The sequence below is a fragment of the Macrobrachium rosenbergii genome, unplaced genomic scaffold, assembly GCF_040412425.1.
Source record: "Macrobrachium rosenbergii isolate ZJJX-2024 unplaced genomic scaffold, ASM4041242v1 171, whole genome shotgun sequence".
Lineage (NCBI taxonomy): Eukaryota > Metazoa > Arthropoda > Malacostraca > Decapoda > Palaemonidae > Macrobrachium > Macrobrachium rosenbergii.
Genome location: NW_027100729.1, coordinates 5,112,539 through 5,136,948, shown reverse-complemented (window position 1 = coordinate 5,136,948; position 24,410 = coordinate 5,112,539). Strand labels below are relative to the sequence as shown.

The window sequence follows — 24,410 nt, the reverse complement described above, 5'->3', positions numbered from 1 at the left end:
TTTACAGACAGATAGTTTTGTACTGGTATTTGTGGTAACTGCATATTTCTACTAAATATGTTTTTGTTTTATGAAGAATGTTGTTCACATACTTAAATAGCTTGTTGACATATTTTATTGTTATCTGTGACCCCATATTGCTTTCTTGTCTATGTTGTTTTCTTAATTAACTCTGTTTAGTACCCCGAAGATGACTTTGGAATAGAAGTTGAAAGTCTTGGTAATCAACCCGTGAGTACTCGCAAGATTTTGAGAGAGAGAGAGAGAGAGAGAGAGAGAGAGAGAGAGAGAGAGAGAGAGAGAGAGAGAGAGAGAGAGAGAGAGAGAGAGAGAGGCACATACCTCCTGTCGTATCTCACAGCTGAACTAAGACGGACGAATCTTCTTCATTTTTTGTAGTTAGGGTCAAAGAAGTCTAAAGAGAATTTTGATCTTGGTTAGGGTTGCTTGAAACGCTGTTTGTTTAATGCTTTTTAGTAAGAAGATACAAGGTTTAAACGACTTATGGTAAATGTTCAGGAGAGGGCCGCATGAAGATATTAGTGATATTCAATATTTTTTTACTAGAATGTGTAGCAATGTGTGTAAATAGTGGTATGTGAGTGAGATAATGTGGTAAAATTCAATAAAATTCGAAATATCGGCGATCAAACTCGTACTACTCTTCTCCTCCTCCCAGATTTTTTCTAAGTCTTTTGTTATTGTTTACTGTGTCTTGTTTCAGCTCAAATGAGCCGTGTAACTGCTAAAATCCGCAGAGAAACTAGTACACTATGACGTCTTATGCGTGTAGCCAATCATAGTTTCATTTTTTGACACCTCATAAACTTTGGCCAATGGCGCGGGTGTTTGAAGATTTTCTCGGCGCAAGAATACATTATCCTATCAACGCCATTTCAGTTCCTTCTTAGACATGGAATCCGTAGCAGGAACCACTTTGCAGCAGAATTTACCGGCTATTCCAGATCCTGTTGAGGAAAGTCCACTTTCTTGAAGTGAATGCTACATAAGTTACGGTGAATTTTGTCAAGTGTATTCAGGAAATATAGAAAAATTAGTGGATTTGTGCCAGAGACACCATTTAAGTTTGATGGTTGTGTTAGGTAGTGCCCTTAAGGGGGGGTCGCAGCCCCCCTGCTAGGTCTAGGTAGGGATATGGCGCCCTAGGTTAGGTTAGGTGGTTGTGTTAGGTTAGCTAGTGCCCTACAAATCATTTTATCCTCTTCCCCCCACCCAAAACCCCGGTTCCCACTGGGGGTCCCCTATAATTGTAGTAGTAGATTTAGGGTTAGATTATATGTGTAAGAGTAAGTGATAGTTTCTTGTTTTTAAAGAGTTTCCTCATGTTTCTATGCATTGTGCAACACCAATCTGATGGTTTCTTGCCGTTTTTCGTCGTTAAACCTAAAAATTCGGGTGCGGCCCTCTCCTGAACAATTACCCGACTTATTCCTAATGTCCGTTCCATACAGGGGCAGCTCTAGGGTTTCCTGCGCCCTAGGCTAATATTTTAATTTGCGCCCCCAGGTCCACCAGCTAGGAGATCTGGGGTGAGCAGTAGTCAGTAGCTCCCCATTGGGTGACATTTCGGGATAGTTTAATTGTAAATCCAGCTACCAAATATTAAGTTGAAATGCATTATGCGCACACACAAACACACACACACACATATATATATATATATATATATATATATATATATATATATATATATATATATATATATATATATATTAAATCTAGGTTGAAATTTACAACAATTCCATCATTATTTTTTAATATGTAACCATTGCCAGGGCAATTTTGATGCCTATAAAGATATATTAGACAATTAATGTATTCATAACATTATATTGAAAATGGCATTAAATAGAGCAAAACAATGATTTTTGCTTATAATCTATTTAAAAAATTTTTATTTAATAAGGAAATGTGCATCTGATAGTGAAATTATGATTGAGTATATAACAATCAATTATAAACATATGAAAATGAATGTTTTGAGTTATTTCTTTAAAACTTCAATCAGGGATAAGAAGAAAATGTAAGTGGTGAAGAAAATCTGACTCATTTTCCTTCCATTTGAGTGTATCCTTAGCTGAAAAAGGGGGAAAAAATAAAACATGGCCTCTACAACATTTTTTCATTCATTAATAGAACAAATCTTAAGTAACTAGAATCCCCTAACTAAACTATTAAAGAAAAAAGAGTAGAATTCAATGTACTGAAAGGAACTGAAAGCTATGTACGCAGAAAACGCATAATATTAATCTCAGTTATTGAAGAGAATGTGATATTCTCTTCATAACTACGAACTGAATTATTAACAAAAAGACTAGAAATCAAAGTAGTGAGAATGATTAATAATTCTGAAGTAAACATGAAGATAACTCAGAAACAATTGTTTAAATTTTATATTATTAGGAACTGTTTACAATTACAACTTTCAATTATAATGTAATTGTAACTTTATACTAAAATTTATCAATATCTGTCAATTGCAGAAATGAGAAATTCAATTTTAGTGAGCACTGAGTCTTTCTAGATTGTTGGCTACAACTACAGATAACTAAAAATGTGCTTTCCGTGCCTTTTTCTTGGCAAAATCAGCCACTAGATTCTTTAGATCAACTTTCTGCGCGATCTCGTTCTCAATAGAGACCATAGCTAGACCTACAAGTCTTTCTTCTGTCATTGTAGACCGCAAATACGTCTTAATTAATTTTAATTTTGAGAAGCTCCTCTCACAACTTTGCAGAATGTGCAAGGCAACAAATGTGTTGGGTACACTGTGAACCAGCCCTTGTTCACAAATGAACTTTAAAACATCCAGGGGAATGACAGTGTCAGGCTGAAGGCGGCGTGCAACTGCCTGAAGTTCATGACACAAGTCAGTGGCGTCTATGTCCTTGCTTTCTCCATCTCGTAGTGCTTTTTCCAGCTTGGTGCAATGTTCCATAAGTTGTGTGTTTGTTATCCCATTAAGTGATTTCACATCATACAGGAAACCGAAAACAGACTTCATCTGCTGCAGTTGCTGAAAACGTTCCAGTACAGAATTGATGGCAACATCGAGTATAGCAAAATAGAAGTTAACTTTAAAGTTCACTTTTGCATTCTGCACTGGTGTGTCTTCTCCTTCATAGTCAAACTGCCTTTTCTTTTTCCTAAGACGAACGGAATCTGCAACAAAAAATGGGTCTATCTCCAAATCATTAGCCAATTCAGTAGTATCAACTAGTACCTTTTCAAACTCTGTATCACTTCTTCTCTCTTCTAGAAACATTCTAGTGCGTTCCAGTTGTTTTAATGCTGATGAAATATCATTTTCTTTTGCTTGTAGTTGCTTGCTGGTAATGTTTATTTCAAAAAGAATGTCATACCAAACGATCAATGAAACCAAAAATTTGAATGTTGCAATGCCATTTGCAAGAGCTTTAGCTTCTGCACGTGTGGAATTTCCAGATGATCCAAGGAGAGTAGAGTCTGTTGCCATTTCAGTAAGAGCATCATATATGTCACCAATTTGGTAACGGATGGGTTTTAGTGCATCTATCCGACTCTCCCATCGTGTTTCACTCAGAGGTTTTACTGTTAAGCTTTGTACATGACGTTTCAGTACATCCCAACGATGAGTTGAGGCTGAGAAGAATACATAGAGCTTTTGTATCAGGCCGAAAAAATTAGTTGCTTCTAAGCAGCAACTTGCTGCATCATTCACCACAAGATTTAATGTGTGAGCTGAGCATGGCATGAACAGTGCCCTGGGATTTCTTTGAAGGATTTTCTTCTGTGCACCATTGTGCTTGCCTTTCATATTGCTGCCATTATCATAACCTTGACCTCGCAAGTTGTCAATGCACAGATCCATTTTCTTGAACTCTTCCAGAATAGTTTCAGCCATGAAAGCACCAGTGGTTTCTTGTAGTGGCACATAACCCAAGAAATGTTCTCTCACAGCTATCACAGCATTATCTTCATCAACTTGAACAAACCTGATTATGACTGTCATTTGCTCCACATGACTCACATCAGGTGTGCTGTCCAAAATTACTGAAAAATATTTTGCAGCACGTGCATTTCTCAGAATTTCTTCCTTAATAGCATTTGCTAATATGTCTATCAATTCATTCTGAATGTTTTTCCTAGATAATGTACATGTGTTTCTTCATTCCTTATCTTCCGCAGATGTTCACTCATAACTGGATCAAACAGTGCCATTAGTTCTACAAACTTTAAAAAATTTCCATTTCTGAACTGTACAATTTTTCATTTGTTCCTCGAAAAGAGAGATTCTGCACACCAAGTACCCTTACTAAGGCAATAAGTCGTTCCAAGATTTGTTGCCAACAATTTTCAACTCTTTCTCTTGCACGCTGGGTTTCATCATCTATTGTTTTGTGTTTCTTCAAACGCTGCTCAAGCTCTTTCCACTTGCCCACATTGTCCAAATGATCAGGTAATTTTTCATGTGATGACAGTAATGATGACAAGTTTTTCCAGTCTCGTAATCCAATACTAGAAAGTGAAGAAATGCGTTTCATGCCAAACAACTTGCAACAGAAGCACATTACAGAATCAGTTGACACTGAATATTGTAGCCACTTTCGGTGCATAACTTCTCCTCCATTGGGTAAATGTCTTTGATAATGGAAGCTCGAAAACTTTCTCTGGTTTTTATCTCTTGGAAACCTGATATCCAATATCTGCATGGGTCCATGTTGCACTAGTTGCTGCCTTAATTGATCATCATGGCTAGCAAATCAGCTCAGTGGTCTGGTAAAACTAAGGTATACTTAACTTAACTTAAGTCCATGTTGCTGGATCACTGTAGTCTATATCAGTCAGTGTAGGCCTACCAGAGTGCTTCATTGGTGTGTTACTTTCTTCATCCTTGGTCACTGTGCCTTCATTTTCAGACTTATCTTTGTCTGCAGTTTCCTGAACGTTTACTTCAGTCTCTGATTTTCCTTGTGTACTGGTGCTGTTTCCAGCTTCTGTCATCTTACTGTTAGCTGTCTCTGGTTCATCTTGCGTATCGGTCCTGTCATTAGGTTCTGCCTGTGCTATCTCTGCTGCTGTCTCCGCAATCTGGTGTGTAGACACGATGTATACATTATCTACCCCCACTGCTGTGCTGTCTCTGTTTTTTCTCTCGCAGACCTAGTGATGCTGTCTTTACATTTCATCTCTACTTCCCTGTCTGTCTTTTTCTCTGATTTTGCATAACTTTCGACTGCATCATGAGATTCACGACCCAGTTCATCAGTCTCCCGCAGCAGATACTTCAGAAATGATCCTTGTCGTTTGGCTTCTTCTTTTTCTCGTTCAGCTTTACGCTTGCCATACTGACCTCCAGACGGCCGCTTAGACATGCTGAAATAAAAATGTTAATGCAAGCTAAATATTGAGTCACTTTGACTAAGCAATAACACGTATTTTTATATATATATATATATATATATATATATATATATATATATATATATATATATATATATATATATATATATATATATATATATATATATATAATCACACACATTTCAATGTACACACACATACATATATATATATATATATATATATATATATATATATATATATATATATATATATATATATATATATATAAAGTATAGTGTGTGTATGTGTGTGTGTATCAGGGCTGGCAATTACCCCCCCCCCAAAAAAAAACACTTAAAAAACCAACACACGCTTGCAAGTGGGTTTAATTTTTTTTCGAATTTTTTATTAGAAAAAATCAATTTTATGCTAACATTAGTAAAAGCTTTTCTGAAATATAATTTGGTGAGAATCTGCTCAATAATATTGTACGGAATCAGTTAAAATGAGCTAAAAACTATCATCGCTAAATCTTACTATCGCTTATCAGTATATCATACGAGTAATCATTTTCTGTCACCATAATACCTTAGGCAGGCAGCTAGGCCTATATCAAGTTACATGCACTAATATTAGCAAGAAAAATTATTTCGATGTTGTGATCTATCGGCTACCCTCCGACATCTATACTATGTAAGTTAAATCAATGACCAAAAATTAGGCCTATTCCTACCTGGTCAGTGATGAATCACGAATTTGGTGGAATCATATGCAGGATCTACGATTCTACGGTCTACCCGGGAATGTTGAAGACTTGAATTAATTATTAGTAGCCTCACTCTCGAGTCTCAACTTGTAGACATGTAGGGGAATGTGCAGTATGTCTGTGGTCAAGATTTCCCCTCACGGTGTGACTCACCAAAGAAAAGAAGTGAAGTGCCTTTGTAGCTTTCAGAGGAAACACTAACTTTACTTTTAGTAAGACGGAGTAGACGGTAACTTGTATAATACACGTTGCTCGATGTGGGTTGCAGCATAAAAAAATAAATAAATAAATAAAATAAAAAAATCTGGAAAAATGTCCGCGCGGAGAGAGAGAGAGAGAGAGAGAGAGAGAGAGAGAGAGAGAGAGATTCTGTGTGGCCCATACGCGTATGGCATGATGTAATCTCGATAATATCATAAGACTTCGTCATTTTTTTTGTATGGTAAGCATATCATAATTCATTCTAAAATTAATATTATTAGGTTATCAAAAGTAAATAATTCTCTTTTTAAAGAATTGGTGCAGAAATATTTGTCAACTGACTCGAACATTTAACTACATTACTTTGTTTTCCGTCTATTCAGTATGACTCAGTTCAAGTAAACTAAATGTATCCTTGCTTTATTGTATTTGTATGTAGTATAAAACTGCGTCATTCTTTAGAAAATGTTTAATTTCAGTTGAACATTGTATGGAACTATGCAAAAAAGTCATTGTAGCTTTCTGTATATTTTTCTTTATTGTAATATATATATATATATATATATATATATATATATATATATATAAATTTATGTATAATTGTTATAATTGTTCTGTATATATATAATTGCTTTGCATATATATTTATTTGTTTATTTATTTATTTATTTATTTAGTTCCCAGTTCTTGCGCCCTAGGCGACTGCCTAGTTTCGCCTTAAGGACGAGCCGCCGCCCTGCTGATACACTGGGATTGTCAAAAATAAACAAATACAACACGGACAGAGAAAACAACCATTACTAATAACAGAATGCAGATAAATATTCAAACAGGTCATTATGGCAAATGCCAATTTACCACAGTCATCTCAATATCTGTTCCAGGTAAAAAGGGACAGATCGGAATGTTGACAGCGGGCTCTGATTTCTAGTCAATAAACAAAGGGGTAAATTAGGTGGGGGCGGGGGGCGCACTGTGCCAGACTTCTGGGTTATTATAATAATATGTATAACTAACTTTCTCTCTCTCTCTCTCTCTTCTCTCTCTCTCTCTCTCTCTCTCTCTCTCTCTCTCTCCTGGGCCATAAGCATCGATGACTAAAGCTAGCCATACACGATAGAGACTGGCACGGCGGGCCGTCACGGCGGTACTGGCCCTCCGCGCCAGACCCCTAAGGATTGCCCATACACGATGGAGACAGGATTTCAAGAGGTCCTGACTTTTCTAAGCTCTTTTCGAAAAGATCCTCTGAATGAGGAAATTTTAGCTTTCACAAAATCTACGTCTGCGTTCTCATCAATTTTCTTGCAGACCTCTAATAACTCTTCATAGGCAGCCTGCTTTTTAGATTTATTAAAATAATATTCACTTTTTACCTTCCATAAACACGGATGAAGTCTATAAAGTTCAATGAATTCAGTAACAAAATCTTGAGTTAAATATTTGGTTGCCTGCGACATACTTGAGAAGTTGCAATGAGGACACTGCTTAAAACGATATGTATGGAGGCCAATCTTCGTCCTACGGGTGAATAACATTCAGTCTCAGGTATCATACTTGTTTCATTCTTGAGGGATGGTCAGGACTCTGGGAGGCTAATCTCTTCCCACACACGTTAGGGACTTGCGCGGCGAGTCAGCAAATTGCAACGGGACAGGACAGGATTTTCAACATGCTGAAAGGATGGCGAGCCAAGACAAGCCCGACGAGACTGGCTTTTTTCCCCCCATACACCATAAAGACTGGACCGATGCGGGACAATCCCCTTGAAATTGACGGGCCAGTCTCTATCGTGTATGGCCAGCTTAATGACAGTACCACCAAAACAAGACTGGCGCTGTTGCCGTCTTGGTGAGCAGACCAATTTCATGACGTAACCTCAATTCAGCGCAATAAATTTGGATAAATTGGGGCATAAATCATACAGTAGGCGATGTATGAGTGTATGGGGATGTATGAGGATGTATGGAGATGTATGATACAGCAGTGACGGTGGATATATTAGCAGTTTGTTAAGGTTAAATGGGGATGTTTAGGAATGTGGCAACGCGAGTATTAGAAGGCGCTTGTTCGATTTGTGTTAAAGTCTCTCTCTCTCTCTCTCTCTCTCTCTCTCTCTCTCTCTCTCTCTCTCTCTCTCTCTCTCTCTCTCTCTCTCTCTCATTATAGTTCTTCATTCTTCTCTCTCTCCCTCAATATCTCTCTCATTATAGTACTTCATTCTTCTCTCTCTCTCTCTCTCTCTCTCTCTCTCTCTCTCTCTCTCTCTCTCTCTCTCATTATAGTTCTTCATTCTTCTCTCTCTCCCTCAATATCTCTCTCATTACAGTACTTCATTCTCTCTCTCTCTCTCTCTCTCTCTCTCTCTCTCTCTCTCTCTCTCTCTCTCTCTCATTCTATACTGAAAATGAGGGCGTAAAAAGAACAAAAAGAATTCTCCTCAAAAGGTCTTCAGGTTCCTAACTAGTATCACTATCACCCTATATATATATATATATATATATATATATATATATATATATATATATATATATATATATATATATATATAGATAGATATATAGATAGATAGATAGATAGATAGATAGATAGATAGATATTGAAAGGAACCACAGATCCCACAGGGAGGTGCTCAGTATGTCCAGGTTCTTCTTTCGTGATTATTAGCACGTAGCAGTATGATACAAGATAATAAACAATTCAGGGCAAAAATCTCAAAAAGGAGGCGGCCAAGAACACGCCAGGCGAATGAACAAAGACTTTTATTACAACAACCCAACTTCAACTACAAAGAGACTTTGTGGTGGAGGTCCTCCAGGATCAGCGGATGTCAAGATAGCTGGCACTCAAATACGTGTGTGTGATTAAATGCTTAAAAGATGTTTGTCATCTGAACTTTTCTATAAACAGAGAAATTTGAATATGAAATTGTTTTTTCCATCTTTGATGTTATTTTTTTTCTTGTGTTGATTGCTTCAAGAAAAAAAAAAACATTCGAGTGATAAGGTGAAAAAAGTCTAAATAGCGTGGGTGGTTAGGATTGAAATTGGTCTGGCGTTGCCAAACATCAGTCTATTACGATTTTGAATGAGGTCTATAAAGGGAGCAGGTTAGTAGGCTAAATGAAGTTAATAAATTTGCTCCAGAAATGATTGAATCTTGGTTGTTGTACACAGATCCAGTCACTAATTAATATTAAGCTTATACAGTGGCTTTGGTATGCACTTCTCTCCCTCGTGTCTCGGGCCAGCACGGGTGTAATATTATGAGCTACAGTTGAACGAATATGTAAAGAAGCACGACAGTCGCAAGAATTATTTGGTGACCCAGTTTCCGAGACGAAGAAGAAGAGGAAAAGATCAAAATATGTGACTGGTTTGGATGACTTTGCAAATGTTTGCTTCGCCGGATAATTCTCAAATTTTATGAGAGGAAAGAAGTTCCAACCATAAACAAAGTGTTGTTTGAACTGAGGGACAGAACAAGATTCAAAGGCGGTAGAGAATCTTTGAGAAAAATTGTGAAAGAAATTGGTTTCCGGTACGCAAAACTTGATGGCAGGGAATTGTTGGTGGAACGTGCAGTGCTTGCGAACAAGATTCACAGGAAAAGTGCAAAAAGTCAGAGAGAACGGACGAATTGTGATTTATCTGGATGAGACTTGGCCAGTTAATCAAAATGACACTGTAGGAAAATGCTGGAAAGATTTAAATGCGAGAATGCCACTGGAATTCAAGTAAAGTGCCGTCAGGAAAAGGTGGCCGACTTATAAAAAGCATGCAGGCTTTGCAGAAAGCTTCATTCCAAACGCTGAGCTTAAATTCACTGCAAAAAATGATGTTGATATCACCGTCAAATGAATCACGAAGTGTTTGAAGAATGATCTCGTTGTCAGTTGCTCCGAAACATACCACCAGCTTCAATTATTGTGATGATAATGGTCCTTATCATTCAAGGAAAGTAGATAGACTATCAACGATGTCCAGCAAAAAGGCAGTATATATATAATTATAGAATGGCTCATCTCTAAAGGTGCGAAACTAACAGAGATGATGTTCAAAAGTCAACTTTTAGATCAAATTGCTGCAGAAAATGGGCATGAAATTATTTGGCTTATAAATGGAGCAGATGGGAACCTGCAAGAAGGCCTCCAGCCCGTGGGCCTCCCTCCTCCACATGGTGCAGAAACCGGACAGCTCCTGGAGACCCTGCGGCGACTACAGGCGGCTTAACCTCGCAACGGAACCTGACCATTACCCCCTGCCGAACATGCAGGACCTCACGGCCTCCTTTCACGGGGCCAAAATATTCACTAAATTGGATCTCTTGAAATCCTATTTTCAGGTACCAGTCATGCCAGAGGACATACCAAAGACCGCCATCATCACGCCTTTCGGGTCCTACGTGTTCGCCTTCTCCACCTTCGGCCTGAGGAACGCCGGGGCGACTTTCCAACGGCTCATGGACAGCATCCTGGGGGACCTGAAGTTCTGCGTCTGCTACGTAGATGATATCCTTATATTTTCCAGGTCCCACTGTGAGCACCAGAAACACATCCGGGCAGTCCTGCAGCGCCTGCAGGAGAACGGCCTCGTCATACGCTTCGACAAATGCACCTTCGGCGTCCAGAAAGCCGACTTCCTGGGCCACGAGGTATCCCCAGATGGTGTCCGCCCGCTCACATCCAAAGTCGCAGCCGTCACCAGGTTCCCCGTCTCCACCTCCGTCAAGGCGGTCCAGGAGTTCCTCGGGATGGTGAACTACTACAGGAGGTTCATCCCCGGGATTGCACACACCACGGGCCCCCTGACGGAGCCCTGGAAGGCCAACCAAAGTCCTTAATGTGGGGGCCCAGCCAGCAGCAAGCCTTCTCCCTGACGAAGGCCGCCCTCGCCGAGGCAACCGCCTTGGCCCACCAGGATCTCAACGCCCCCCTCCAGCTGACAACAGACGCTAGCAGTGTCGCCTGTGGTGCGAACTAATTTGGGGCCAAGTGAAAAGTTTCATAGCGAAACGAAACAGTTTTTAGATGGCAAATCTACCGGAACTTGCTAAGGAAGGTCTGGATACTGTGACACCTGCAAATTGGGAGAAGGCCGTAAGTGGAGGACGCAGCGAAAGATATTTTGATAGATGAATATACTGACTCATTCATTATAAGTCTTGGCCCTTCTGATGAGGAGTCCTCTTAAAAAACAACTCTCTCTCTCTCTCTCTCTCTCTCTCTCTCTCTCTCTCTCTCTCTATATATATATATATATATATATATATATATATATATATATATATATATAGATAATCAACACACAATCACGTGTGGAACAGAAATAAACTTCTAACTCACATCAGATTGAACCCAGGTATTTCAATTGAAAGGCAAGGGCGCTGCCCACTAGGCCACACAAGTCATAAAAGAAGTTGGAACCTGAGGGCAACTGCACCCAAGGAGTTACCTGGGCAAGCTAACTGCTTGCATACCAGTGTGTTTTCCCCAACTGGGGGAAAACGCTGGTATGGAGGAGGAGGAGGTTGTGAATTTTGCTTTTATTGCGATTTTAATATCTATATTTTTATTTTTATTTGTAACAATTATTTCTAGAGAGAAAGAGAGCAAGACCCAGAGAGCGAGAGAGCGAAAGGGAGCAGAAGAGAGAGAAAGAGAGCAAGACCCAAAGAGAGAGAGAGAAAGAGAGTCGGAAAAAAGAATTTTGAGGAGGAGAGAGAGAGAGAGAGAGCGAAAGAGAGAAAGAGAGTCGGAAAAAAAGAATTTTGAGGAGGAGAGAGAGAGAGAGAGAGAGAGCAAACGAGAAAGAGAAAAAGGAAAAGAAGAAGAGGAGATTTTGTTACCCCAGACCTCACAAACACACCAAATAAATGAATAACTGACACCCTTCATTGATTAATAGCAACAATCAAGGTTCAGACGGGGGGCGGCGATCAAAAAGGTGGAATACCCTGACCAATCCACGCCAATAAGTCCCGAGGCGGTTTTCCTCCTCCTCCTCCTCCTCAACAAGTGGCCGTGATCTCTTTGAAAATAAAATCTCCGCCTCCGGAGATTAACACAGAGGAGATTAACAGAGGGCAGTGTCAAACCACTGGTTCCGGCAATGGGGAATCAATATGGCGTGCGCCGCCAATCCGCACATGTATATATCCCTAGGAAAGAAACAAAACAGCCATTAGCAAGCAAAAAGTTTCAAACACGCAAGCCACTGGAGAGGAGGAGAACAAGCTGACTGACTAATACAGTATTTAACACTCGGGTTTAATCAACAGTGGTGTCAAATCAAACAATTAAATGGCAACAAGTTGACACCTCCTCACCTGATAGAAAAATCTTTCTTAACAAAAAAGAAAAATTTTCAATTATGTTAAACAAAATTTATTTAAATTCAAAGTCGAATCAGTTCAAAACATATGAAATAGTTACATACTGAAACAATAATACTGTAACAGTTAATCTATAGAAATACAAGATCTCTTACAAATCTGCAGGAGTACCTTCTGGAGGCTCTCAAATGCCTTTTGCATGCCACTGGTCCAAAATGAAAACTAAACCTTCCAGGTGTATTTCACATTTCTTTCAAGATCAGTAACAAATTTTCAAGGTACTGGTATAGCATGCAACTGTATGAACAATTGTTTCTAGAATCATTTTTATTGATTGAAACTTTGGCTCAAATGTTACAGAATTCTGTCAATTAACGGGGCAAATTAAAAACAATTGACCTTTATGAAAGAAACACAAAAATCATTGTGCATATTTAAATCAACTAAGGAAGCAATATTGAATTGCAGGAGAGCCTGCTTGCTTACAAGATTAAATATATATCTTCCGTGTGCGGACACGATGCCGAATGCACTTATTTGCAACAACTTACTTTCACATAATATTATTGGAACCAATGTAAGTCATAAAATAATAATGAGGTAAAGTAAATTACAAGTAATAAAGCATAATGTAAGAAAAATATATAAAACTTTTATTAAGCGATTAAAAATTGAAATCTTTGTATACAATTGTTTGCCTAGTGGGGCAGAGTCTAACGTTCCATCGCCAAACCGTTTGCTTTTTTTATAAGAGTTCCAGTTTTTTTCTTTTTTGTAGAAAAGATAACAACAGCGCCACTTTTATGCATCCGAAAGTATTGTGTCATTGACCTTTTATCCACAACGATGGCATCACCGCTTAAAAGAAGCTGTCTTCATGAAATCCATGATCAACTCAAGGGAGAGGAAATTTCAAATGGAAAAGAAAATTGTTTTCCTCGTTACCCGTAACGAAATTGCTAATTATCTGTTTAAAGTTGGTGGTAATGATCGACCCACCCAAGATTGTTTCGACTTCTTGTACATTCGCCCTCATGTCTGTTTGGCATTTTGTCCTTTCGGAACCCTGCCCATTCTGCCATCCCTCCGACACGTAGGGGTAGAAATTTCTCAAGAGCCTCCTCATTGGCCTGTTTGGGAGCTCCCTCACCATTATCCAATGATGCCATGACATAAGTATATGACCTTCGCTTTTGCACACCCACTCTTTCTTAGACTAACCACCAGACCAGCTTTCTTCAGCACTTCTAGCAAGACTTGAATACGTTTCAAGTGAGTCTCCCAGTCGTCACTATCAATAACAATAACAAGGAACTTGCCAATAACCTTTTAATAAATCAAATTGACTTATATATTTTGACTTCCCCGTGCTGTCTAGACTCTAGAATCTTCTGTCCCTGAATTGACAGGAACCATTGATGCTAAACACTGCTTAGGTCCAAGAGCAGATGCCCTCCTAATGGATATATTTATATATTTGATTAGATTTCCTTCATACAAGTATTGATAAATGATAAAAACGACCATTGTTATGATTTAAAAATGTTCTTGGAAAATGAAGAAGAAGAAGAAGATTAAGCTTCCGATAGGAAACATTAGTAAATCGAATCGTAAGGATTGTATCAAAAAATTCTTATAATTTCGTTTTCTTTTGGTATAAAATATACATAAATGATATTATTTACAGTAATATATTATTTTAAATATATATATAAAATGCTGATTTGTAAGCGTAATATCACAAAATAAGGTCATATGTATGTCAAATGTTCTAAAGACAATACGCTGAACCAGCGCATTTGAATCTTTCGTACTTTGGCTCGAAAGAGACCCGATGATTTTGCTTTGTTTCCGTATAAAATCGATTAACATATTATTCTATATATTACTAAAATGTTAGAATAACATAATATAATATTTTTCTATATAAAATATTCCGAAAAGATGTAAAATTAAGCTCGAATGTTCCGTATAATGTTGAAAACCTTGGCAGGTGTAATCGTTGTATTGTATCTCAAAAATGTCTTAATTTCGCTTCATTTTGAGACAGAATCGATCAAAATAGTAAATTATATATAAAAAAATTATTTTAAAATTTTATAATAATTTTTTAGAATTCTAAATTATATTTTATTTTTTAAATATGCCAAAATAATGTTAATTTTACATGATATACTTGAGAAATATTACTAAAAAAAGACGCCAAACGCCGCCATGTCTTCTTTAAGAATCGAAAACCCAAAGACTCAGACGCCGGTTTGTTTACATTCCTCTGTGAAATGAGGTGAAGACGGCTTCTTATGTCGACTTATTTCTCCGTAAATAAGCTGTGTAAAGCTTATTTAAGCTTATAATATACTTGATTATACTTGAATATACTTATCCGTGCTTCGAAAAGAGGATTAATAAGTGTTATAACGGCGTGGGAGGAGGTTAAATAGGCAACGGGTGAGTGGCTCTTGACGGTGTAGATATGACCCTGCGTATTTTCTATATATTATGTTACAGCTAAATATATAATTATATTTTATAGAATCGATTTTTTTGTATTTTTATATTTTTTGCAACCTTACACCATAATTATTCACCCAAACTTCATTCATTAAATGTGGCTAAGGCAGGCCACTAATTTCCGGTACCCTCCTATGGCGGCATTGAATGCTTATGGGCAGGGTGGAACCTACGGGGAGGGGCGGGGGGACTGGTGCCTTAGATTAGGCAAAGGTAAGGGTAGGCGTCGGTGATTTGAATCCACTGCTACAGATGGGTAGCCTAGGCCAGTCTCTCTCTCTCTCTCTCTCTCTCTCTCTCTCTCTCTCTCTCTCTCTCTCTCTCTCTCTCTCTCTCTCTCATGCCAGGTCAGGGCACGGTGCCCTAAGTCAGGTTTGGAAGGTAATTTCTGGCTAGATCAGAGTACGACAGTCTAGGAAAGGTTAGGTTAAGGTTATTTCGGTCGGGTCGTAGCCTGTGCCTGAAAATGTGTCGGAACAGGGAGTTGGTTGTATCGATCTGTTTCAGACGTCAGGTGTTACTTGGGGAGGTCCTGGGGTTTTGGGGCGGGGGTTGCAAAGCTTATTACAGTTAAGGGGTAGCCTAGGCCAGATCACACTGACTCTGAGCATAATTTTACTATTAATATACCTTATACTTATGCTCATACCATAATCTAGGCTATCTATCTTTTGTTTTAAAATTCAGATCCAATATATAGCTGGAAAGGTTACCAAGCTTGGCCTAGGCTACCCCACAGTTGTAGTTGGCATTTCAGAATGAATGCAACCTAACCTGACCTACGTTGACCCAACCTAAGCTCTGATGCCGTGCCCTTACCTGACCAGGGAAGGGGCTTTGACCCCCCTAAGTAAGCCATGGTTCCTGTGGCCGCTTACTATCCCATTCATTCATTCCCCATGGGACAGGCGCTATCCTCAGCCACTCTTGAGAGTGGGTGTTGTATTAAGATAAAATATATCCTTGTCAGAATCGCAAGAATAGTCACTGGAAATTTATGATTTGTGTAGCCCAGCATGTATCCAGTAATGGCACTGAATTGAAAAGTGGCAGGACTCCACAATCTCTGTGATTCCAGTGACGCTTGCAAAGGCGATCTGTTGCGCAAATGGGTTCATGTGCTAACCATTCCCATCTCGCCACACTTATAAAATCTGCGACGTCCTAACCTATTCTGTGGAATGAAATGGAGTTTGAGGTTTAGGCCAAAGGCCAAGTACTGGGACCAATGAGGTCATCCAGTGCTTTGATGAATGAACATGCTTTTGAAACATAAAAAATATTCATTTATACTGGAACACACACACACATTATATACTTTTATGAATGTTTCACATGTGCAATATTAAAAAAAATGCTTAATGATTTAAAACAGAAAGCAGTATATAATATTTTATCAATTTGTACTTTTTAGAAGCTTCATCAATAATAATAATTATATAAATTATATAAATTTAGAAAAACTTATATAAAACTGTACAAATTTGTATCTTTTTAAAACTTCATTTTAAATTTAAACATTGCAATTCTTGTCCAAAATCTCACAAAGGTTTTTTGCCTTGCAGGTGATGTCTGCGGCTCTTACGATGTTAAAATTCACAAAATCCACTAGCATGGGCCCCACTGTCAGACCAGGACTGCAATAGTCACACACAGGTAGGTTACTTTTCTCCAATAAAAATCTGTGATTCAAGAATGTGTGGCCAATTTTGAGGCGAGAAATATCTGTCATAGCCTCTGATTATGTTGTTAGATGAAGGCCAAGGCTGGATATTTGTTCGAATCTTTTTGTATTTTCTATTATTCAGGAGTGAGGGAGAGGCCCACCTCTCTTGCCATACTTTTCTTGAGTACGTTACTGATGTATGACGGGTTACATGTCAGCGTGAGGCACTCTCCTGTGGCTGACAGTATTTTCCAGCAATGCCAACGTGAGCTGGTACCCAACAAAACTGAATTACCATAGACTTAGAATCCAGGGAAAATACCAGTTTTGTAATTAGTTAAAAGACGACTACAGATATGGCTGTCATTAGTAGATTTAGAAGCATCAGTGAATATTTTAATAGATTTTTTTGTGTATCTGATTATGATCTACAAATCTGGGCTTTTATTTCCCCATCAGAAAGATCCTTCAAGTCCTAGGGTCATCCATAGTGGTTCTATTTTTTCTTCAGTTAATGATTTATCCTCAACCTCTTCTAAAATTCTAATTTGCAGGGGTTGAGGTAAATTTATCCATAATGCACTAAATTAGAATTCATTTGTTTCACATGCCAAGGAATATATTTGCCAACCTTAATCAAGCCCTGACCTACGTAGAGTCATAATAGAGTTTAAGGAAAGGCTTTCTATCTTCACCCCAGTTATAGCTGGAAACCACTTTCAAAATATTAGAAGTAGGAAATCTGAAGCCGTTGTCATCTGCCCACTCTGGTATTATAGCATTCGTAGAGTTTTGTAGAAGTTGGCGTGCATCAGAGAAGTCGTATTTAGGTACAGAAATGGCTAAGGTCATCTACATACAATTAGCACTTGAGTGGCTCTTGAATGACTTCTGCTATGCTCTTAATAGTAATGGCAAAATATGCAACATTCAGTAGACTTCCTTGAGGAACTCCCTCCTCTTGAATGTATGAACTAGAAAATAGGTTTTGACGGAGGAAAAGCCTATTTTTAGTAGCTGCTGTGAGTCCTGAAAGAAGATACACTCTCCTGGTCCCCTGAGGGCTCCATAAGACTGACCAACATGTTGCAAAGAATTCTCTTAGAGTTGGTCTTGGCCAGGATAGTGCTTGTTGGCACAGTGATAGAATACTATAAAGGACTCAGGACAGGAAGGATCTGTCTCCTGTTGTAGGGGCCTTTTCTGTTAGTACACGATTGGTGCAGTATGACGGGAATGGATTTGGGGGTCATTAAATGAAACTCTGACTTTCTTCAACCTATTATTACCTTAATAATATTACAGTGGTCTGAAGACCTTCAAACAGAACCTTATCCTAATTTTATTTATACTGTATTTGCTACGGTTTATTGATTACTGTATCATCTTTCAATACTTATCAAAACATTCTTCCTGTACCTAACTTAGCCTAACTTAGTACTACCAACAGTCAAAATATTATGTACAATCTAAATTGAGGGGATCTCCACTCCTGTTCTCAGCCTTTGCGTAAACTTCATCTGTCTTCCTTTCCTTGTGCTTAACACTCAGCCATACATACCCAGTCTTAACTGCAGAATCAGGATCACCACAACATTATATACGATTGTCAGAGGAAAATATTCATTGGCAGCACCCCTTAAGAAGTCTCCACAACCTCAAGCCCCAGATTCACTACGCACACACAGTGTGTTGCACTGGGTCTTCAACTTCAGTCTCCTACCACTGTAGTCCCTAGAGATGGCACTTGTCAGCATCCTCATCTTCATCATACGATGCCAACATAAATGAACCTATTGAAGGTGGAGGGGAGTGGATTCTATCTTGACACTTGCACTCAAGCAAACCAAGTAAAGAGGAAAGAAAAGCAAATATTAGTCAAATCATACTCTAACAAACACTCAAAAATTAAATAAAAAACAAAAAACACAATGGTTTCAAAAACACAAAAGCCTCTTCTCACAAACCCAATTTCCCATACAACCGCCACACTGTCCTACAGCAATTACCTACGCTCTGCGTCCTACTTGCACAGACATGACAATAAATCAACGCCATCTTCATTACACGCCAGGTCTTTGTAAGAGAAATGTTCACCCGAGTCCCAGGCCTTTTCGTCAGGGAAAGTGTGTGGGTTTGAGGACTCACAGTGGCTACCAAAAACAGGTTTTTCTTAGGTCAAAACCTGTTTTTTGATTGCATAGCCACTGTTCATCCTCAAAGGAACTTACTAAAGAAATTGACAGGTGACAAAATGGCTTGGCTACCAATAAATAAATGGCAGCATCCCAGATTAATTTTTGGTCCGATGTTAACCATTTTCTTTATTCCGGATACCCATGGGGTTTGGCAGTAAAGACCAGGGAACAATACATGAAACCAATATTCACTGTATTGTTCTTGTTGTTCGAAGGTGGCTCACCTAATTATGTTGGGTCTGGCTGCAGGATTTTTGTGCCTTCACCAGTTCAGGAATACTGTCCAGATTTACTCACCTTCTGGATGTCATGTGGCTTAGGAAAGGAGTAAGGGGTTGCCTTTTAAAATGATTCTCAGCCCATGTAGAGAGAGAGTGGTTTGTTCATGCTAAGGTGTAAGAAAATAGGACTGCTGTATCTGGGATTTTGCCATGACATCTAAGTAAACCTTAAGTGCTTGAACCGGGCATAACATTGTTTATGAAATACTGAGTTCCTTTGTCAGGAAAGGGGAGTTTCCCTTGAAAAAGGTCCTCATTCTTGGCCAGGAATGATAGGCCAGGGGACAGCAGCAAATGATGACTAGGTGTATGAGTGGTGAAATGTTGTCCTGATGCCAAAGCAGTCAAGAAGACTGCCTTTTGGAGCACATGAATCGAGCAGATGACTGGAGTCAGAGAACCTCAGTCAGGGACCAGGTAATGGGAAACCTCGCAGGAGCTGACCTTTGCAGTGTAAAAGACTGGAGAAAGGAATCAACACTCTCTTTATTAGAATCATTCCCAAGCCATAAGGCAAGGGTTCTGCCAATGCTGCCCTGTATGCCATCATTGTTGAAACAGGAAGACATTTGATCTCAAAAGATCATAAAATGTAAAACTGTTTTAACAGATTTCAACTGGGTTCTCAGTGTGGGGGTAATCTAACCGCATTTCCCATACGGACTTTTATGTTGGACAGAAGAAGTCCGTAGTTTGCTCGAGGTACTTAGCAATGTTGGGCAAATAATCTTCACAGTAGACTAGATTTAAAATTCTATGTGACGGTCATGGCTCGGAAAGGAGGATGTTGAGATGACTTCCCATCCTCCTGTCTGGGATAGAGCAACAGACAGCGATATAATCTGTTCTTTTTCCTGTTGTTGGAAAAATAATGAACCAATTACTGTTTGGCTAATTCAGGGCTACTAGGCAAGCGGTTCTGTTGAAATCTAGTAGGTTGTTCAAAGCTTTCGAAATCTGGGACAATGAAGTAAAAAGTTATATTGACCTCATTTGTTCCAGTCTTGCAGGAATGTATCTCTTACCATTGATGGAGTGTCCAGGTTTAGAGACATTCACTGGAAGTTGGTGGTTCTCGCATGTGGCAAACCGGTCCACTTCCGGATTGTGGAAGCATGTTAGCATTTACTGACTTTGAGAGGAGCTCAGCATGAGCCTAACCTCTTTATAGAAGACATTGCAATCATATTATCTAGGGCCAGCAAACCCTTTTAGAGGTTTCCATTTTCAGAGATGGACAGACAGCCTATAGCCCCAGGAAGCTGGTATGACACTCTCTCTGAGTAGGGGGCCATCTTCCCCCTAACTGACAATCCTCCCAGTGGCCTCCCCAACCTGTCAAGGAGGCATCCGTATGTATCATCACTCGTACGAACAGTGGAGTGAGGTCAGCCTGTTTGCCAGAGACCCCTTCCAGGTCCACGGACAGTGTCTCTTCCCAGTCTCAGGTTAGGGCGATCACAAAGCCTCCTCCTGGCATGTGAGGGCCAGACTCTGTTAAAATCTAAAGTCACAATCTCAGGATTAGATCTGTCATGGACCCAAACTGTAACAGGCCCAGACTTCATCTCAGTTGTCATTGGGAAAAGCTGGGTTGTGCAAAGAATCTATTAAGTCCTTCGTTATTCTGGTTTGAGTGCTTTGGGAAGAGACTACAGCTGGCCGCAAAGAGTAGCCCAACAGAGTCCCAGCCTCAGATGTAAGGTGAGACTTGTTCCTATTAAGAAACCTTTTGACTGGAGTCTTGTCAACTACCACTCTCAGGTTTCTTCAGCACTCTTCTCTGGTGTCTCCCCAGATTAGCCAGTCATTTAGGTAGGCCACTAGTTAGAATCCTTCCTTCCTGAACTCCCATAAAATAGGTACAGTATTCTGCATATAAAAACTTATGCAAACAATATTTGTTCCGACACAATATACAAACCCTCGGTCCTTTACATTAGGAGATACTTTCAGGCGTAGGCTGGAAAACGGCCGTTGAACTTCAACAAGGTGGTTAGGCAGTTACTGTCCGGGAGGCGGGAGCACCGCCTGCCCGGATGTAAACATTCCAATTTGCTTTCGGCCGTCGTAGCACACGGACGTTGTTCTTCGCTCTCTGCCTGACTGCATCTTTTCTTTCATCATTCTTGGTGGGAATTTTCGTTTTTTGTTGTCATGGATAAATCATCTAAATCCTCCCATCCCCAGCGTGTGTGTCCTGGGGTGGGAGGAAAAAAGTGTAATTCTTTTAGATCTAGAGTCGATGTGGACCCACACGCTCTCTGCACATCTTGCAGGGGGCGGGTGTGTTCACGCGACTCTACTTGTGATGAGTGTTGTTTGTGGTCCTCCGAGCAATGGGGCAAGTTCGAAGGGAGGAGATCTTACCGTCGTAAGCCTACCAAGGAGTCGTCCGAGGGAAATACGCCCCCGACGACCCGTTGGTGGCGATGTTTCGGGTTCGTTTACCTCCCAGCGAACTTCCTCTTCTTGCCCTCTCCCTCGGGTGAGGATTCCCCCTCCCCTTCCTCTTACGTTTCTTCGTTTGTGGAAGGGCACAGGGGAGAGTTGGACCGTGGCATCCTCTCGGAAGTCTCTTCCCGTTCGGAGGGGAGTTTTTCCTCCGGAGCGAGTGGGAGGCTTCTTGATTAACCCGACTTTGCTTCAGGTTCAGGACTCGATAGCCAGGCGATGATCCCAAGCTCACCCTGGCTGCACCTGGGCCTACCTGGCTCGGCTCTGGAAGGTTTGGCTCCCATGGCCCCCTCCAGTCATGACCCACACGGCAGCAACAGCCACTACCACGACTGTCACCTTTCAAGGTTTGTCCAGATGCCGATTTCAGTGGCATCGCATCTGGACACCCAGGTATCGGCGTCATCCGCGGGCCAGCACGCTGTCCCTCTGCCACCTGGCTTTCTGGCACCATTCTCGCGCACTGGCCCCTCCTACATGGTGACGTCATCGTTTCCCGTATGTGACTGTTGCTGCCCCCGTTGCTGATCATGGCCTGGCCTTGGACACGGTTCCTCGTCTGTCTCTCCAGCCCGGCCCTTCGTCTGCCTCAGTTCCCTTCCCAGCGACTTGGCAAGGCCCGACCAGATCTGCACGCGGGAGGGGCGGCGCTTGCATCCCTGGCCCCGCCCACCGGTTCCTGGCCGACACGCGCGGCTCGCTGCCCAGGCAATTGCTGGTCTGAGCTCGCCGTCTCTGCCCGGGTTGCACCTTCTGCTGTTGTGGCCCCTCCCGCTGTTCCTGTTCCTGCTGTTCCTGAGTCCGCGTCCTCGCTTTCCTGGATTGGTGATCTGACTGCTTTCCTGAAGCAGATGGTGAAGAAGAAGAAGAAGAAGAAGAGGTCTAGGAAGGTGTCGTCGTCGTCTTCATCTTCGTCTTCGGCATCGTCGTCGTCTGCTGCTTCTTCCTCTTCTTCTTCCGAGGCTTCGCGGCCGAAGAAGAAGAAGTCTGTCTCTCCCCCCCCTAAGAAACCTCGTACTGAGATTTCTAAGGGTCTGCCTCCTTCCACACAGAAGGCAGTGGGTTCTCTCATTGGTTCTTCCCGATCTTCGGATCAGGGAACCGCTGTTCCGGCCTCCGGGCCAGGGACAGCGGGAGCCAAGGGTGTGCAGACCAAGGTCGGCACTCTCCCTGCTGCGCCTAAGAAACCTCCTGCTTCTAAGGCCAGTGAGACGCGTCGGACTCTCGTTCGCGAGTTGCTCAGTACCCGGGTCCCCAAGGAGACCAGGATCCCAGTCTGTTACGGTGGACACTTCTCGCCGTACAGACCAGGGCGTGGGACGAGAGAAAGAGCCGGGGCATGCAGGTGCCCCTCCTCTTCCTGCTGGCACTCCATCTAGTGCCAGGTCAGGTTCCCGGGATAATGCTTCAGCCCCGAGGGGCCGAGTGCATGGAGAAACAGGGAAGAAGTCCCCTGCTCAGTCTTCCGAGAGGCTTCGGCCTCGAAGAAGTCTGGGGCGCGTCAGAGGACAGTGCAAGCTTGCGCCAGCCAGCCGCGTTCGACTCCTCCCAGTCCCAGGCCACGCCCACGCCGGCCAGACTGGCTCAGGGGAGGCGAACGCGCGGCTCGACTCTCGTGAGCCGCTCCGCTCTCCTCGGAGACCATTTCACCTGGGTTGAAACGTTCTCCTCGACCTGAGGGCCCGTCATCACCGCTGGTTGGTGACCGCCCCTCGGCCTGCTGCCTCTACTGGTTCTGCCAGTAAGGGCAGTGGGAGCGCCCGATCTTCCTCGCCTGTCCCCTCCGCTCCTTGGTCTCCTCCAAAGGGCATGAGTCGGAGAGGAGGAACTCTGGGGAGTGTTCTCCTCAGAGTTCAACTGCATGGGGTATGTTCCTGGCTCGGTCCTTGGCTCGACCAGGTCCTATGCCCGTGTAGTTCAGGAAGATCCTCGGGGTCTGCCGAGGTTCTCCCCTCCTGCAGGGAGAGTAGTTCGGGAGGACCGCACCCTGGAAGGACTTGAAGGTCCTTTGCCCCAGGATGCGGACACCCCGAAATACAGAGGACTTTTTCGGAGGTTATCGCGCTGATTCGTCGGCACAATGACCTCGGGGAAGGGACCACGGCTTCTTCTGTGGATTGTCCTTCGCGCCTCGAATCCTTCTGGGGACCTAAGAAGGAACCCAAGGCTTCGGTGGGGCTGCCGTGGTCCACGCTTGCGAGGGGGTTCTCGATCAAGTGAACGGTCTTGTGTCTGGGCAAGACAGTTCCCTTCGATCGAGTCGCTCGGACAAGCTTCTTCCTCCCCCTCTACCTCGTCAGAAGCGTTTTTACTCACCAGTGGAAGGGGCGTTGCTGACTAAACAGGTTGACCCGGACCTGACTCGTCTGGATCCGGGTCTTTCATTGCAGCAATTGTCGGCAGAGAATGTTTCTCTCTCCCAACAAGAAGCTGCAACCCTGGAAGCCACCGCCATGGCGGCCTTTCAGGCAGTCTCCTGGCTCGATCTGTGGTCCTTCACAGTATCGAAGGGTGGCTGCTTCCTCAGGCGCTATCGCACCTGGGAGGACTCTGCTTTTGGGAGACTGTGCCAGTCTGGAGGTAGGGCTATTTCCTACCTTGCCCACCAGACTGCAAACCTCTGGGCAAACTTGGTGTTAAAGCGAAGAGAC

At 41.6% G+C, this 24,410-nt stretch overlaps 2 protein-coding genes across 6 annotated transcripts in view; one reads left to right on the top strand and one right to left on the bottom strand.

Moving 5' to 3' along the window:
• The window catches only part of LOC136838116 (gastrula zinc finger protein XlCGF57.1-like), a 159,189-nt gene that overhangs the window by 113,752 nt on the left and 21,027 nt on the right, over nt 1-24,410 (top strand). For 2 of the 5 annotated variants that reach the window (XM_067102961.1, XM_067102960.1), the window contains exon 2: nt 16,723-16,813. The exons of 2 other annotated variants lie outside the window; for them this stretch is intronic. The gene's annotated coding sequence lies outside the window, so the exon portion shown is untranslated. Of the gene's footprint in view, nt 1-14,894; nt 15,095-16,722; nt 16,814-24,410 lie in introns of those variants that run through there. One more of the 5 variants, XM_067102957.1, reaches the window with a different exon arrangement.
• Nucleotides 2,570-4,712, bottom strand: LOC136838157 (zinc finger MYM-type protein 1-like). Its single transcript, XM_067103007.1, has 2 exons — nt 4,317-4,712; nt 2,570-4,132 (listed from the first exon to the last, which is right to left on the bottom strand). The coding sequence occupies exons 1-2, from the start codon at nt 4,710-4,712 to the stop codon at nt 2,570-2,572; spliced, it is 1,959 nt and encodes a 652-aa protein (XP_066959108.1).

Bases quoted from the DNA above. Each gene is read 5' to 3' on its own strand.
- LOC136838157 (XM_067103007.1), bottom strand. From the start codon at position 4,712: ATGCAGATATTGGATATCAGGTTTCCAAGAGATAAAAACCAGAGAAAG. The intron at 4,133-4,316 runs GTAAGGGTACTT...AAAAACATTCAG, and splicing joins TGGAACGACTTATTGCCTTA to AATGAATTGATAGACATATT.